Source organism: Drosophila rhopaloa, unplaced genomic scaffold (genome assembly GCF_018152115.1).
Source record: "Drosophila rhopaloa isolate 14029-0021.01 unplaced genomic scaffold, ASM1815211v1 contig_2, whole genome shotgun sequence".
Lineage (NCBI taxonomy): Eukaryota > Metazoa > Arthropoda > Insecta > Diptera > Drosophilidae > Drosophila > Drosophila rhopaloa.
Window position 1 is genome coordinate 21,503,200 of NW_025335083.1, and position 15,563 is coordinate 21,518,762.

Here is a 15,563-nt window from a genome sequence, read left to right on the forward strand (position 1 = left end):
TCTTTTCATAAACAATAATACTATTATTTATCATCAGCGTTGTCTTTATGGTCTTAAAAGGAAACCCATAATTCACTGTTATTTATTATTGTTTTAACAATAAAATGCTTGTTTTTAGACAAAATTTTATAAAACTTGAAATATTAACATTTAATGTATAAAAATTAGTTTGATTTCGATTTGAAGAAGTATACTGAAGGGCTTGATGGTATCGAGTTTAATGGTATCTGGATCTAGGATTATTCTCTTAATAATTTGGGGTTACGTCGTCTTCTGCTGCTCTATCAGCTTGGAATGAACGTCCATTAGGCTCTATAAATATGTAAAAAGTTTAACATTAGAAAGATATTTTTTTTTAAAATTATAATCTGTGTAATTGGATATATTAATACCTTAACTTACACATTAACTTATGCAAGCAAAAATATCAGCACAATATAATTTTATAAGGCACATATGCTTAAAATTTGTATTTGTGTTTTATTTCATAAAAGTATTATTTCAAAATGATGTTAAAAATGTATGCAAATATATTTAATTTGGATATAAATCCGTTATGAACTTCAATTTTATTTTTAGCTTATATTAAATATTTCAGTTTTATTGTCTTCTTTAAAGCTTGGTAAATATGAGCCAGTATTTAGCCGCAGGCAGTCTTCCATCCGATCTCCAATTCTTTGGCAGAGTTTTTCATTCTTTTGATGACACAGTCTTACATTTCATTTTCTTTAACCATCTATAAATTTGTGTTTTGTATTACAAAGATTAAACATTGTTTCAGATACATAAAGTGTGTGTTTTGTTGATAAAGCAAAATAAAGTTTGGATACTTTACGCAAAATCAGTTTGTGTAGCCCTCCTGTTGGGAGCCATCGTCTAGATCTCTGAGAATGCCCTGTGAAATTGTGGCAATGCAAGTTAGCCAGTTATTAACAAAGTTCTGTGGCTCAAATCATTTTACTTAACCATAAAACTGAAACCTTGGAAGCCTTTATATTACAAGCACTTAAGTTTAGCCATGCCAGTCCTTAAAACTAATTAACAACCATAAAAGTTATTATGAAAGGAAATATTTGGCAGAATTACGGGTTTAAAAACCAAAACCTTCAAAAGCCTTTTAAGCACCCATATTCCAGCTCAGCTGTATTCCAATCTAAGCCCGGGTTTCTACAAAATCGAGGAAATCGAGGGCGGGCATACCTTGAAGTATTTCACGGTCTTAACTCTCAGCTCCAAGGTGGCATCCTCGTCGCAGATCATCAGGGTATTGGCATGCTGTTGGAAGGCACTCACGGTCCACATGTGATTCACACCCTCCTCGATGGCCTTGTACAGGGCAAACGCCTTGTGGGCTCCTGTGATGAGGATCATCACCTCCTTGGAGTCCATCACAGTGCCAACGCCCACGGTCAAGGCTTGTTTGGGCACCTTGCTCATATCGTTGTCAAAGAATCGGGCATTCGCCTCCAGCGTGTCCTGCGCCAGAGTTTTCACCCGGGTCCTGGAAACCAACGATGATCCGGGTTCGTTGAAGGCAATATGCCCATCGGGTCCAATGCCACCGATAAATAGCTCCACTCCTCCGGCCTCGCGGATCAGATCCTCAAACTTGTTACACTCGGCCACCAGATCAACTGCATTGCCATCCAAAATGTGCACATTTTTTGGCTCGATGTCGATGTGCTTGAAGAAGTTGTGCCACATGAAGTAGTGATAGCTTTCGTGGTGATCCCGGGGCAGGCCTAAATGTGATAAGATATTATAATAAAGACAGATCTAGTAGAAGCATTCTAAAATCAATACTATTTAATGACTTTTCTTGGTCTTAGAATGTTTTTTGTCTAGAAAATATATTAACCCAGAACTCACCTACATACTCATCCATATTAAAGGTTTTTACAAATTGGAAGGAGACCTTGCCCTGCTTGTAGAACTCAATCAGTTCTTTGTACATTCCCAGGGGAGTGGATCCTGTGGGCAGGCCCAAAACAAAGTATCTGAAAAGTTGTACATTTCATTAAGTGTCAAATATATTTTATTTATAATTGTTTACCTGTCGGCAGTTGGCTGAAAGTCATTAATCCGTTTCATCACATATTTGGCCGCCCACTTGCCAACCGAATCGCTCGTCTCCAAAATCACCAACCGCATGGTTCAGATGAAATAGTTTTCCAACTATAAATTACTTTTTAAATTTAGAATAAGTTGTATAAGTAAAATGCGTTTTTAAGAGCATAAAATGTAGAGACAACTGACTTGATTTAAAACATATTTTACTATCATTAAATTTATTAATCATATTAGACAAGCAATTATATAACAAAATTAATAAACCTTTAAAATTTTGAATTAAAATTTTTTTAATTGTATCCAAACTTTTCATAGAAAGACTGAATAACGTCACCAGCTGTGAGGAAACAAAAGATATGTATTTTCGAAATGAAAAACAAAGGCCTTATCGCTTTAGAATATTCACAATACTAAACCATACAGTTGACACTGCCAAGGATTTAGATTAGATTTTGATAGTGTAATATGGGATAAGATACAAGAGTAATTCCGCCCATTCAGTTGTGTTTTTCGTTTATATTTGCACTGTACTTAGAGATTCTTTCTTGTTTATTATTGTACTCGACTGATAAGCCGAAAATACTCGGCAATTATTGACAATTAACCCATTTATGGCGTTGTCCCCACGGAAAACACTTTCGTTCTCACTTGGCAACCACGAGTTGTACTTGAATTTATTTATTATATTATACTTAGCTACTCACCTTCAAAACACGCGAATGCAAACAGCTGCTTGCTTATTATTATTTTTATGTGATATTATTGCTGGTCGACACTGACGATTTGGGGAGTGTTTTTTGCGTTTGGCGCTTATTTCCAATTTGAGCTGCAAACTGAGACTGTTCAATTGTTCAATTCGACCGGCAATTTATGCAGCGATTAGCTCGAGTTTTGAGTTCGTTTTGCGGTTGAAATACGCTCTTCAGCTGATAAAGAGAATAATATTTGAATAATCGTCAATGCAGTTGCAACCTTGAGATACTTTTTGTTATCGTTATCGCAGGTTGAGCGGTCATGGTTTTGTATTCCGTTGCTTCGGGAACACTCTTCTCTGTATGTTCCAGTTGAATGAACTCCCACTTTGAGCCGCATATTACACTCTTGAGCGTTGTATCTTTGTATCTCTCAGTTTAATGAACTCCCACTTCAAGCCGCATTTTTCGCTCTTGAGTGCATAGAGTACTGCCTTTTTGTATCTTTCTGTTTTAGCTCTCTTGAGTGTTTTTTCGCATAGGGTTGACACATAGTTCGAAAAAAAGTTCAGGAAAAAACAGGAAAGTGGGGATATAAAAAGCCGTTTACTTTCTAACTCCCTAGTTCTCATTTAAATTTACTCAATAAAGAACTCAAAGCTAAGGAATTTTGAGCGTTAATATTAAATCGCCCGCATTGCATACATACACACGCAGAAAACTTAAAAATCCAAAAATAACTCAGCGCGGAGAATGAAAACGCAAAGCGGACAGAAAAAGGGCCACCAGGCGGCGAAAGTGAAATGTATACCCTACAAAGGCAAAATTCTATAAAGCATATTGGTTTTATCGTTTTTTTCGATTTGAACATTTTTTAATTATTCCAAAAATTAAAACAAAATTTTTAATATGCAACATAAGATATTACTTTTTTGGATCTAAATAACCTTTAACCCTTGCTTCAATAGATCGGAAATATATATAAAGCCGTTGATTTCATAATGGTTTTTATATTATTTTTAAATTAACTTTTTTTTATATTTTTATTAAACATGGTTTCTTTATTTTGTATTATCAATTAGCAATTACATACATAAACGTAGATGTACTTAAAATTTAGTTTCGTTCTTTCATCAGTTTGTGTATAATAGTTTGTGTGGGCGTTGAATTTGTTTGGCCGGCGTAAAACGCGACCACGCCCACCCATAAAAAAAGCGACGGATCGCTGAGCCGCAAGGTGTTCTTTTTTAATTGTTGTACATTTTTCTTGTTGCTGTAATTGCTGTTTTTATTGTTGCTTGTCCGGTAAATTGTATGCAGCAGGAAGCTCAAGAACCGGTTTGAACCGGGTGAAAGCGGTTTTTTTTGGGGTTGGGGATCGTAAACCCTATGGCCATGGCTAAAAAATATATACTGCTGTCTTCTTGTCATTTCCGTAGGCTTGTTTCTATATATATATAATGTATATTGTATTTTATGCTGATTGTACAAAAAATACTTAAATAAATAAGTCTGTTGTCAGGAGCATCTTTTAGTTAATTCTCTTGACCTGTATCTTCCCTCACTGTTTGTTTGCTCGTTGTTTTTTTTTGTTGGTTGGTTTATCTTGGATATTGCTTATAAACTATTTTCTTAATGAAATGGATGGGCCGAAGTCCATCGAAAATATTGTTTCCTTGCAATATTTTCAAAGTTCTTAGCGGCACAAATACAAAAGGTGAAGGTGGTATGTAAATTCTATGTGGCATAAATGAAATACAAAACTCCGCCTTATACCAAATAAAGTTTACAAAAGATTGTTTAGATGGAAACACAAAACGTGGAAAAACGATGTCATTTGAACAACATAGTAAAGAGCTTTCTTGGTGTGAGTTAAGTTTAGAAAATAGAACAGAAACGAAAGTAGACGAAACGAAGATTATCGCTTAGCTGCTTAAGCAAATCTACACAAATGATTTTTGATTAAATTACGGGCGTTGCGGCCACAAAAAATAACTTAGCTGATTATTAAATCTCTGTACCTCTTGCGTTTTTGTGGGTTCTTTTTTATGTTTTCCTTATGATGTTATCTGTTTGTCTGGTTCAGAAAAGATTGTTGTGTGTGATATTACATAATGGCACACTTCTCGCCGGTCTGCTGTGGATCGCCCTGCTGGTGGTAGAGCTGCTCGTTGCCATCAACGGCGCTTACGCTGCGCCGGCGACTCAGACGGGAGGAGGAAGTGTGTTGCGACACCACGCGCTTGATGCGATCCAGATTGGCCACAGCCTCGCCCTCGGCGTTCAACAGAATCGTCCTGGTGTTGTCGGCGGCGATCCACTTCTGCGACTTCATTACCAGACTCGACGGCGGCTCATGCGAGGCCTTGGTGTCTGCAGACCAAACGGTCACCACGGCATTGGGCTCAATCTTCACGGAGCGGTGGAACTTGTAGGTGGTCGACGGACCGCCCTCGTTGATCAGTCGCTGCAGCTGCCAGCCGCCGATGGCCACCTCGTCGCTGCCCTTGTTGTAGAGCTTCACGAACTTGCCCTCGGGATCGATTTCCTTAATTTCTACATTTCCTTTGGCACTGGCCGACACATAGTAGTCCGAGACGCTGCGATCCTCAGACTCCTCGACCACGCCACGCTTGCGCTTCATGGCGCCGGAGGGCGTGCGACGAGAGGGCGTGGCCCGGGTGGAGCTGCGCAGTGACTGGCTGAAGGACTGCACGGTGGCCGTGTTGGCTGCTGGGGTAATGTTCAAGCGCGCCTCCTCGCCGACCAGCAGCTTGTCGTAGGCAGCGATTTCCAAGTCTAAAGAAACCTGAGGAAAAATATGTTTTAGTATAAAAAGATCCAGAAAAGAAAATAGTGTCTGAACGCACCTTAATATCCATAAGATCTTGGTATTCCTGCAGCTGCTGGGTCATCTCGTCGCGCAGACGGATAAGCTCCTTCTCGAGCAGAGCGACTTCTTGGCCGTGGCGCTCGCGATCATTGTCCAACTGCTGCTCCAGCTCGCGGATGCGCACATTCAGAATGGCATTGGTCTGCTCCAAATCGTTGATCTTGGCATTGAGACCGTCGATGCGGACGCGTGTGGTGCGCAACTCTTCGATGGACTTGTGCGTGGAATTGGTGGTGCGTGCGGCGGCATCTTGCATGCGACGGATTTTGTCCTCGTATAGGGACTCGATGTCGTCGCGATTGATGCGCATCTGCTCCTCGTACTGGGAACGCAGCTCCTGAAGCGACTGCTTCAGCTTGGCATCGTACTCGGAGCTGAGGCGTCCATCGATCTCACTGTATTCCGTCTGGCGAATGCGGCGCGACTCGTTGATCTCCTGCGAGTGGATCTGATCCTTGAAGGAGAGCTCCTCGCGCAGGCTCTGGATGGTGTTCTCCAGATCCACGCGCGACAATGTTTCCTGCTCCAGGTTCTTGCGTGTCTCGTCGAACTGTTTGCGCAGGCGCTCCAGCTCTTTGAGCACTTCGTTCAGCTCATCGCTGGCCTTCTTGCGATCGGCATTGGCCTGGTTGTATTTGTTACTTAACTCATTGGCACGCGACTCGTACATGCGGGCATTGCCTGCGGGGTGGAAAAATCAATTAATTAATCTGGTGTTCGGCTTAAATTGGGTGCGTTATGGGGTAGGTTTGATCACTTCGGCTGAGGAATGAAGTCTTTGGATATTTACTAGAATTGAATAGAGATATTTACTTGAAACCTTCTCAGATTGATGAATGTATGTTACATTTCAATTTACAATTTTATGAGAAACAAATTTTGCAAATAAAACATTTTATGTTTTTATTAGCTTTGTTCCATATTAAGTTTTAACTATAAGCTGATATGGCAGATTTCCTTTTCATTTATCTACACTTACCTTCAGCGGTGCTGGCCTCCTTTGTCTTCTTGTCCAGCCGGTTCTTGAGCTCCTCGTTCTCCTCCCACAGCCGCTTGATGTCGATCTCACCACGAGCCCGATCGCGAGCCGTGTCATCCAGAAGGCGGCGAGTCTCCAGCAGCTCGGCCTCGAAGATGTTCTTGATGTTGGTGGTCTCACGGGTCACCGTGTCCCTGGTGGTCTGCACCTCGATGCTGAGGCGGGAGTTCTCCGTCTCCAGATTACGCACACGGTCAATGTAGGTGGCCAAGCGGTCGTTCAGGTTCTGCAGCTCTACTTTCTCGGCCACGCGGGAGTGACGGGTGGGACTCAGGGGGCTGGAGGCCGTTTGGGAGTGGTTTGGTGGCGGCGGCTGCTGGTGATGCTGCTGCGGACCCGCCGATGGCGCCCTTGGGGTGGAGGTGCCGCCGGGCTGCGGCGTGGCGGTGCCAGCACGTCGGGATTTGCTTGACATTTTCACGCTGCGAAAGAGATAAACACACAGAATAACACGTGAGTTTTTATTTGGCTATGACCTCTTTAAGACAACACAGAAAAAAACAGATCAAATAACTTTGTTATATTTTCCAAATAGTTTTTAAGACTTAAAAATGATCGAATACAAATGTTACAAAATGTATTTATTGAATCTCGTTCGTGATAGTTGAATGAGGTTTAATCTAAATGATTTTCACATTTGTTTATTAAAACATCGCTTAAATCCTGGGCTGCCTACTACATTTGTATATTATTCTTAATTACTTTTTAATTAATTAAAATGATTTGCAAAATCATATCACAACAATTTGTTTCTTGTTGTGTAAAATGTTATTTTTGCGCCCTGATAAAATTCCAAACAGAAATCGAAAACGAATAGTGGAATCGCACAAAACGCTCAAAAACAGAAGCAAACGAGTTTCTCACGCTCTCACTCACACACGCACAAACCCCACTTTTCACTCAAGCGACTGTACTAAAGCGGACGAGAAAAAAAAAGTGAGTTTGTCGGCGTTTGTTTATGGGCGTGGGGCCAAAAGGCGGGGCTAATACGAATATAATCAATCGCTCTGATTAACTATTCCAAGCGACTCACTTAAACCGATTTGATAAGCTCGAGGAAATCGCACAATATGGCGGTTTTAATTCAATATTTGCGGCATTTTCACGCAGCTGCAGGCAGGGGGGTTATTTCGGTTCTGAGTGAAACTGCACCACCGCTTTTCATCGGCCGTTATAGTTATTTCGTATTGTTTTCCACAATCTCTTATTGTTTACTGGCAGCAACGAAACTCACCTGTGTTTTGGTAACGAACGGAAGATGCACAAATTGGAAAATTAAATATTTCGCTGCAATAAAACGCGGCCGACGCTGAAACTTGTAATCGGGATTTGTTGCGATGGTTTTAGAGATGGTCAATCAAAAGGATCAATCGATTACTTCTCGGCCTGGGTGGTATGACCAGACTCGCAGAATAAATAATACTACATACATATAAGGATATTTATATCGCCAGCAATTTGCCTATCGCACTCTCTCATAGCTGACGAACAGAATTCGACTCTCTTAGTACGGGGCTTACATTTTTTGATTTGTTTAGACATTAAAAAATCTATATATCGATGTTAATCGATAGTTTCATATATTCAGCTTTAGTGGGATTTCTAAAAACTCAAGCCGAGGTCACACTGCTTGGTCTTTTTTGCTCTGCGTCACGTTAAAGTTTTTTAAATAGTTAAAGTCGCTTTAAAAGTTGTATTTTAAAGCAGAAAACGTACGCACAAGGTAGGTCAAACTTGGAAAACCCCCATGCAGTTTAAAAAATGAACACTCGCAAAGAATATTTCGTTTTATTTTGAAATACATGGAATGCGGTGCGGTGAAAAAACAAGATGGCGGAGGGTACGCCGGCACCGGTTCCGCAAAAAAGCGGCATTTTCTTTTACAATCACATGTAACTTACAAACTTACATGCGTTTTTTCCCCACAGAATTTAGATTTGTTCTCGTAGCCAAAGTCTCGATCAAAAAAAAAACACTAAGCTAAAATGGCAGACAACGATGATCTTTTGGACTACGAGGATGAGGAGCAGACCGAGACCACTGCGGTTGAAAGCCAGGAGGCACCCAAGAAGGATGTTAAGGGCACCTACGTGTCTATACACAGTTCCGGATTCCGTGACTTCCTCCTGAAACCGGAGATCCTTCGGGCTATCGTGGACTGCGGCTTCGAGCATCCCTCGGAGGGTAAGTACACCACTGAAGTATCAAATGTACAGTCTCTAACGTTCCATCATTGCCTTGCAGTTCAGCACGAGTGCATTCCGCAGGCTGTCTTGGGTATGGACATCCTCTGCCAGGCCAAGTCCGGTATGGGTAAGACTGCCGTCTTTGTCCTGGCCACTCTGCAGCAGCTGGAGCCCTCGGACAACAACACCTGCCACGTTCTGGTCATGTGCCACACCCGCGAGCTGGCCTTCCAGATCAGCAAGGAGTATGAACGCTTCTCCAAGTACATGCCCACAGTCAAGGTGAGTCCTCGTTTTATAGTCAGAAATTTAAGTTATCAATAAAGAACTCAAAAAGTTCAAAGAGGCAAGACCAAGACTTTTAAGGGTCTGCAGTACAATCCATTTAAAGGAAAATTGATTAAGTGCTATTCAATGACTTGAATCTAATTAAAAGTTTGTGTATGTTTTACATAAATATGATTTTATTGCAAATCAAAATTGAAAATTGAAAATAAGTAATTCATTAAAAGGTTATCCCCATAAACCAGCCAGAAGCTATTTTTGTTGACTTATCAAGATATTTGCTGATATTGCATGTTAACGAGTCTTTAAATATAGGTTAAGTGTAGCAAGTAAATTTAAAGTTATAGATTTAATAACTGCACGAATTATATAATCTAATAACTTCATTCTTTTTTTTAAGGTGGCTGTGTTCTTTGGTGGACTAGCTATTCAGAAGGACGAGGAGACACTGAAAAGTGGAACCCCGCACATTGTGGTGGGCACTCCTGGTCGAATTTTGGCTTTGATTCGCAACAAGAAACTCAATCTGAAGCATTTGAAGCACTTTGTTCTGGACGAGTGCGACAAGATGCTGGAGCAGCTGGGTACGTCGACTAAACACCAAAAACCTTTAAATTTTCGCTCATTACTAAACCTATCTTTCAGATATGCGTCGTGACGTTCAAGAGATTTTCCGTAGCACACCGCACGGCAAACAAGTGATGATGTTCTCTGCCACATTGAGCAAGGACATTCGTCCGGTTTGCAAAAAGTTCATGCAAGATGTAAATATCAACGTGTTCATAACCAAAATGCTCGTACTTCTCCACCTCGCATCCACCGCTATCACGACAATTAGTTATTATTTTGTTAACGCCACCCGATATCGAATTCTCGATCTCGATCCCCCATATAAGCCAACCACCATCTTGCAAATGGTTAAACGCGTAAACACAATCGTCCAGCGCTCTGCGAGCATAACTCAAATCGAAAATGTTAGTTGATAACTGCCAGAAACCATTTTCTAAATGGTTAAACGCGTGAAAAGCAACCGTAGCGAAAACATAAACAACCAGTAACCGCTGAACAAATCAATTGAAATCGCAATGATTTAAAATAAACAACGATAGGAAAATGCAATACCCAAATAAATCAACGAAAAACAGCAAATCACGCCGACTGGCCGATGAGACAAGGTGAAACAAAAGCGAATGCGATGCGATATGCCGCTCATCTGTAATCCGCACACTTCTCAGAGCGATCGTCGATCCTCGGGAGCAGTTCAGAGTCTAGTTGATGAGATGTGGTGGTAGCGTGGCCGTATGTAGAAAATTCTAAGCATATTGTTGTATGTTCCGAGGCGAGCCTAGTTTAAGTTCGATTTCCGTTTACCCCTCTTAATTGTTCCCTTTAAAATGCGCCACATTCTATTTCCGATATCTAGCCCATGGAGGTCTACGTCGACGATGAGGCCAAGCTGACGCTGCACGGACTGCAGCAGCACTATGTCAATCTGAAGGAGAACGAGAAGAACAAGAAGCTCTTTGAACTGCTCGATGTGCTCGAGTTCAATCAGGTATGTAATTCTCAGCATTATTTAATTTGGAATCCTTAATTTTTTTTGAAAATAACTTTTCTGTTTCCTGCTTTAAGGTGGTCATCTTTGTGAAGTCCGTACAACGTTGCGTGGCCTTGTCCCAGCTGCTGACGGAGCAGAACTTCCCCGCCATCGGCATCCATCGCGGCATGACCCAGGAGGAGCGCCTGAACCGCTACCAGCAGTTCAAGGACTTCCAGAAGCGCATTTTGGTGGCCACCAATCTCTTTGGTCGCGGCATGGACATTGAGCGCGTAAACATTGTGTTCAACTACGATATGCCCGAGGATTCCGACACCTACTTGCATCGCGTAGCCCGCGCCGGACGCTTCGGTACCAAGGGTTTGGCCATTACCTTTGTTTCGGACGAGAACGATGCCAAGATACTTAACGAAGTACAGGACCGTTTCGATGTTAACATCAGCGAGCTGCCGGAGGAGATTGATCTGTCCACATATAGTAAGTTAAATTTTATTATTCACTTCTTGCAAAATACTAATTTGTTGTATTTTACTTTTCAGTTGAAGGACGCTGAAAATCGAATGTGCATGATACTCCGTAAGAAAAAGAAATGCACTTCGAATAGATAAAAACTAAAACCTTTTATAAAACTCTACTTTATAACTAAATAAAAAAAATATTCAGACAATGTGTTGACGTACAAAAGTGAATGAATATGTAATGCATTTATTTTGGGATTGGACTTAACGATAGGATTATAGTTTGTCCTGAAATAATTAAATTAATTTAATTTTAAAATTCACTATGCATACTTTGAATAGTGTGGGACGTTCTCCTTTGGAGGTTTTAAATAGTTCAAGGCAAGTAAATATAAGACCAAAAATATGTAAGTTTTTATATAACATCACGCAATAAAAGAAACGAAAGACCCTAACGAAATCAATGAGTTTTTAATCTAGTTTCTTTTAATGGAGATTTAGCTATCCGGAAAAACCCGGGATAGTTTAGTGTGTTCGTTTCAGGACATGCGCAATGGCGTGGAGCTTCCGGCAACTGCATTGCGACAGGAAGGGCGAGGGGTCGTAGGGGTTGCCCAAGGAGGACGGAAAAACAGGAGGAGAAAAACAAAGCCAACGACCAAACAATGTGAGAAAATGCACGCGTGCGAAAATGCTGCTCAAAAAGTATGTGAAAACGCGACGTAAGGTGAAGATCCTTCTCCTGCTGGCCATCGTGGGTCTGCTGGTCATCACCATCATAGTGTTGGGCTCCAGTGGACGTAATGCGGCCATCGAGCTGCTGCTGGACGAGCGGTTCATCGCACGAGCCTACAGGCCCGGGGACCAACCCCCGGAGAAGCCCCCGGCCGTGGCCGTAGCCCTCATCCAGCCCCAGCGGGAGAACGGAGTGATTGTGCCCGAGAAGTACGACGAGCAGAAGATCAAGGAGCGCATCATCCAGAGCAAAATTGATCTGATGAAGCAGCAGCAGCAGAAGGACCACGAGGCTGAGCAGGCGGTAATATTCAAAACAGTACAAATCAATTGTTTTCTAAATCAATTTAGAAATAGAGCTTTTTTGTTCTTTAAATATCAAATCATTTTCAATGCAATAAATACATTTAAGAAAAATATTAATTTAAAAAGGTTGAAAAAAAGTATTAGTATTATCTAAATGTAAGATTAGTTAAATAATTCATTAAAATTTTTTTTTAAGTTAAGAAAACTTTAAAGTTCAGCAAAATCCTTAAAGATACAATCATTTCTATTTAATGATTTCAAAATAAATTTATTTTCTCAATATTATCAGGCAAGAACCACTTTGGATGTGGTGATAACAGCAGTGCATATTTTTTACACAGCCCCAGTGCCCTGGTACAAGTCCAAAAAGCCACCTCCGCCGCCAGCGGAGCACCCAAACGATGTGCCACTCACAACGCCGCGACCAGTGAGGATCCTCAACACAGCCTTCTATCCGGCATTGGGTCTGTACAAGCCCAGTGCCACGCTGCTCTCCCAGCACTTTGAGAACATCCGGAGCTGCGGCGTGGGAGTGCTCATCCTGAGCTTCACAGGCGGCAAGCCAGCGGAGGCGGCGCTCCTCCATCAGATCCTGGAACTGGCTCCCCAGCACAATCTAAGCGTTACCTTTGAACTCAGTGTTGCAGGGAATCAGAGCGTGGAGTTTGTGCGGCAGCAGCTGCAGGAGATTGCCACATACTCCAGTCTGCCTGGATTCTACAGGGTATGGAGCCAGTCGAGAGGTGTTTCCCTGCCAGTTCTCTACGTGAGCAATGCCTACAAATTGAGTGATAGTCTGGGCAGGCTGCTCTGTCGAACGCCATCGCTAGTAGAGCCTGATGGATTGCGAAGGGTTCTGGACGCCTTCTTCATAGGTCACATAAGGTTAGCTGCCTTTAATATTTCCAATATCTAATCATCATTATATATCTCCTCTTTTCTTCAGGCTAAAAAGCCATGCGGATGTCCTGCGACGGCTGTGTTTCGATGGCTTCTACAGTAAACTGCCTAGTAATGGAGCGGTCTTCGCCAGTACCTGGAAAAACTGGTCGTATCTGAAGTCGTTTGCGTTGTCCTATAAAATGCTCTTTGTGCCCACTGTGGGTCCAGGATTTGCGGAAAGGAATAAGTTCCCGCGACATGGAGATATTCAAAGGCATCGCAGCAATGGAAGGGTAAAAAAAGCGTTGTAACCACCTTGTAACCAAGTTAATCTGATGATGAATCTAATCTTTTTAGTACTACGGCGTGGCTTGGAGAACGGCCATTTTGAACCACGTGGGCTTTATCAACATAGCCAGCTACAACAACTGGCCGGATGGCAGTCAAATCGAGGAGGTGATGCCCCGCGCCGGCTTCCTGGACTACAATCCTGGCTCGAGAACCAAGTATCTAGATCTCACTGCCCACTGGGTGGGAAATTTTCTGAAGACGCGTCAGGAGGCGGCGGCGGCAGCTTCTCCGGCATCGCCACAAAATTGCTATGAGCTCTTGAACGGGACAATTTGTTAGGCGCCAGCGAATCTTCCAAAATGAAAGGATAATCCTAGTTACTTTAGAAGCAATAGCAACAATTGCAGGCCACACAATTACTTTTGAACTGTTAACGAGTCTTCTGCTACACATATATACACTACATATATATCGTTTTGATAGTGATATTTTTAATAACTCAGATTAATTCGAAACATCAAGGGAATGACAATTACAAGTCGAGTTTTTTCGCAAGAAATGAATTAAACTATATTCGATCAGAAGGTTGTGCATGAAAAATTTAAATTTATATATAAAGCCAATCGTTAAGACAATTCAAAACACAACTATGGAATACAAGTAGTTTTCTTGCCAAAACACTCGACAAAATAAAACGCAAATGAAAGCAATTCAAATTGATATCAATTAAAAGTAATTCTAGAGCCAGACATACTTTTTTATTAAATCTATACTAGCTTTCAATTATTGTAGTATATAGAGGAGAACAATATCATAACTTAATGCCATGCCATATATTATGTAGACACCAAAGAAAATTATCTATGTTATAACGGATTTAAACTAAACACTTGTTAAACGATTGGTACTTACAAAATTTTAACTTTATTACGAGTACAATATATAAATACTTTATCTAAGCTTTAATAGTTTAGTGCCAAAAGAATCAGTGTTTTATTATGGGGAATTATTTGTTTTGTTTTAAGTCAAGGTTTTAAACTGAAAAATGTTAAAAAATAATTTAGTTAAACAGATGGGCAGTTATTTCAAATATTTATTTTTCAACACTCCTCTGGAAGCTATTAATATCTATAAAGTCCTATGTTATTTTTGACAGGTAAAGAAGGCTGTCATAAATTATACATTTTGTATTCCTTTGAAGAGGCTTATGTACCTGTAACCATGTCCACTCCGAAACCAAAAAATGGGGACAAGTCGGAGGGAAGGAAGACCAAGGGTCAAGGACTAAATGCAATAAAAGGATGCTGTTGCAAACGGTCGCAGTGCATAAAGAACTACTGCGATTGCTATCAATCCATGGCTATTTGTTCCAAATTCTGTCGCTGCGTTGGTAAGTTATAATATAAGAGGGATTAGGATGTAAGACAATCCAGTTTTAGATATTTATTATCATTATTTGAACTTGATATGTACATATTATTTTATCCAACATCAAATTTTTAAACCTCTAAATTTAAATTTCTTCAAGCGAATAATATTTGTAAATCAATTATTTCATATAATATACATTTTCATGATTAGGCTGCCGGAACACGGAGGTTCGCAAGGCCGTGGACTCCACCACTGGGTCCAAGAATTCGAGTGCCTCGAAAAGGGAAAAGGCGTCGGCCATGAGTGCAAAAGCTGCAGCTGCTGCTGCCAAGGCGGTCATCAATGTCCAGATGAAGGGTCTCCAGGCTGGCGGGACTGCAGCAGGAAAACCTGTGCCCACCATACCTTTTGCCTTGGTGCCAAGCCAACAGCCGATTCCGGTTCCCATCGCCATCACCATTCCTCGTCCCCTGGCAACTAATACTATTCCAACCAGGGTAGTAAAGCCTCCGGTGGAGCCGGTACCCGTCGTGCCTCCCATCATTCCGGTCAGGCAGGATGACTCACGGGAGCGCAACCTCTTTGTCCAGTCGGTCAATGCTGCTCTGCTGGAATGCATGCTCATCCAGGCCACCGAAGCCGAGCAGCTGGGATTGGGTGAACTCCAAGTGGGCCAGTTGGTTCTCGCGGAATTTATGCGCGGCTACAAGGAGATATTGGAAAAAATCTGTGAATATAATAAGGATTATTTTTAAATACTTAAATTAAATAGACATTTGAGCGTTAAAATTCAATAT

The 15,563-nt window shown here is 41.3% G+C and overlaps 5 protein-coding genes across 9 annotated transcripts; 3 read left to right on the forward strand and 2 right to left on the reverse strand.

Annotated features, from left to right (window-relative positions):
• Positions 1-87: 87 nt before the first annotated feature.
• Positions 88-2,994, reverse strand: LOC108051685 (glucosamine-6-phosphate isomerase). Of its 5 annotated transcripts, none has more exons than XM_017133860.2 (6): positions 2,775-2,994; positions 2,054-2,175; positions 1,870-1,997; positions 1,201-1,742; positions 836-895; positions 90-312 (listed from the first exon to the last, which is right to left on the reverse strand). In XM_017133860.2, the coding sequence occupies exons 2-5, from the start codon at positions 2,149-2,151 to the stop codon at positions 842-844; spliced, it is 822 nt and encodes a 273-aa protein (XP_016989349.1). In that variant the 5' UTR covers positions 2,152-2,175; positions 2,775-2,994; the 3' UTR covers positions 90-312; positions 836-841. The 5 variants fall into 5 exon arrangements, with proteins under 5 accessions (XP_044315997.1, XP_016989349.1, XP_016989347.1 ...); XM_017133858.2 differs by having other exon boundaries at positions 2,054-2,185; positions 2,775-2,993; XM_044460062.1 differs by lacking the exon at positions 2,775-2,994 and having other exon boundaries at positions 88-312.
• An 806-nt stretch (positions 2,995-3,800) lies between these two features.
• On the reverse strand, positions 3,801-8,051 carry LOC108051686 (lamin Dm0). Its single transcript, XM_017133862.2, has 4 exons — positions 7,929-8,051; positions 6,635-7,116; positions 5,633-6,336; positions 3,801-5,571 (listed from the first exon to the last, which is right to left on the reverse strand). Exons 2-4 carry the CDS (start codon positions 7,107-7,109, stop codon positions 4,870-4,872), a joined length of 1,881 nt encoding a protein of 626 aa, XP_016989351.1. The 5' UTR covers positions 7,110-7,116; positions 7,929-8,051; the 3' UTR covers positions 3,801-4,869.
• Positions 8,052-8,285: 234 nt separating this feature from the next.
• On the forward strand, positions 8,286-11,412 carry LOC108051689 (ATP-dependent RNA helicase WM6). Its single transcript, XM_017133865.2, has 8 exons — positions 8,286-8,417; positions 8,623-8,878; positions 8,939-9,162; positions 9,566-9,749; positions 9,811-9,929; positions 10,589-10,720; positions 10,798-11,200; positions 11,263-11,412. Exons 2-8 carry the CDS (start codon positions 8,680-8,682, stop codon positions 11,274-11,276), a joined length of 1,275 nt encoding a protein of 424 aa, XP_016989354.1. The 5' UTR covers positions 8,286-8,417; positions 8,623-8,679; the 3' UTR covers positions 11,277-11,412.
• A 379-nt stretch (positions 11,413-11,791) lies between these two features.
• LOC108051624 (glycoprotein endo-alpha-1,2-mannosidase) lies at positions 11,792-14,340 on the forward strand. Its single transcript, XM_017133774.2, has 4 exons — positions 11,792-12,220; positions 12,512-13,107; positions 13,169-13,397; positions 13,462-14,340. Exons 1-4 carry the CDS (start codon positions 11,873-11,875, stop codon positions 13,732-13,734), a joined length of 1,446 nt encoding a protein of 481 aa, XP_016989263.1. The 5' UTR covers positions 11,792-11,872; the 3' UTR covers positions 13,735-14,340.
• Positions 14,341-14,616: 276 nt separating this feature from the next.
• On the forward strand, positions 14,617-15,521 carry LOC108051635. The gene is made up of 2 exons (XM_017133784.2): positions 14,617-14,785; positions 14,977-15,521. The coding sequence occupies exons 1-2, from the start codon at positions 14,617-14,619 to the stop codon at positions 15,519-15,521; spliced, it is 714 nt and encodes a 237-aa protein (XP_016989273.2).
• The last annotated feature ends 42 nt before the right edge of the window (positions 15,522-15,563 follow it).

Bases quoted from the DNA above. Each gene is read 5' to 3' on its own strand.
- LOC108051685 (XM_044460062.1), bottom strand. From the start codon at position 2,151: ATGCGGTTGGTGATTTTGGAGACGAGCGATTCGGTTGGCAAGTGGGCG. The intron at 1,998-2,053 runs GTAAACAATTAT...ACAACTTTTCAG, and splicing joins TTTCAGCCAACTGCCGACAG to ATACTTTGTTTTGGGCCTGC. The intron at 1,743-1,869 runs GTGAGTTCTGGG...TATCACATTTAG, and splicing joins TAATATGGATGAGTATGTAG to GCCTGCCCCGGGATCACCAC.
- LOC108051686 (XM_017133862.2), bottom strand. From the start codon at position 7,109: ATGTCAAGCAAATCCCGACGTGCTGGCACCGCCACGCCGCAGCCCGGC. The intron at 6,337-6,634 runs GTAAGTGTAGAT...TCCACCCCGCAG, and splicing joins GGAGGCCAGCACCGCTGAAG to GCAATGCCCGCATGTACGAG. The intron at 5,572-5,632 runs GTGCGTTCAGAC...ATTTTTCCTCAG, and splicing joins AAGATCTTATGGATATTAAG to GTTTCTTTAGACTTGGAAAT.
- LOC108051689 (XM_017133865.2), top strand. From the start codon at position 8,680: ATGGCAGACAACGATGATCTTTTGGACTACGAGGATGAGGAGCAGACC. The intron at 9,163-9,565 runs GTGAGTCCTCGT...CTTTTTTTTAAG, and splicing joins AGTACATGCCCACAGTCAAG to GTGGCTGTGTTCTTTGGTGG. The intron at 10,721-10,797 runs GTATGTAATTCT...TCCTGCTTTAAG, and splicing joins ATGTGCTCGAGTTCAATCAG to GTGGTCATCTTTGTGAAGTC.
- LOC108051624 (XM_017133774.2), top strand. From the start codon at position 11,873: ATGCTGCTCAAAAAGTATGTGAAAACGCGACGTAAGGTGAAGATCCTT. The intron at 12,221-12,511 runs GTAATATTCAAA...CAATATTATCAG, and splicing joins ACCACGAGGCTGAGCAGGCG to GCAAGAACCACTTTGGATGT. The intron at 13,108-13,168 runs GTTAGCTGCCTT...TCTTTTCTTCAG, and splicing joins TTCTTCATAGGTCACATAAG to GCTAAAAAGCCATGCGGATG.
- LOC108051635 (XM_017133784.2), top strand. From the start codon at position 14,617: ATGTCCACTCCGAAACCAAAAAATGGGGACAAGTCGGAGGGAAGGAAG. The intron at 14,786-14,976 runs GTAAGTTATAAT...TTTCATGATTAG, and splicing joins CAAATTCTGTCGCTGCGTTG to GCTGCCGGAACACGGAGGTT.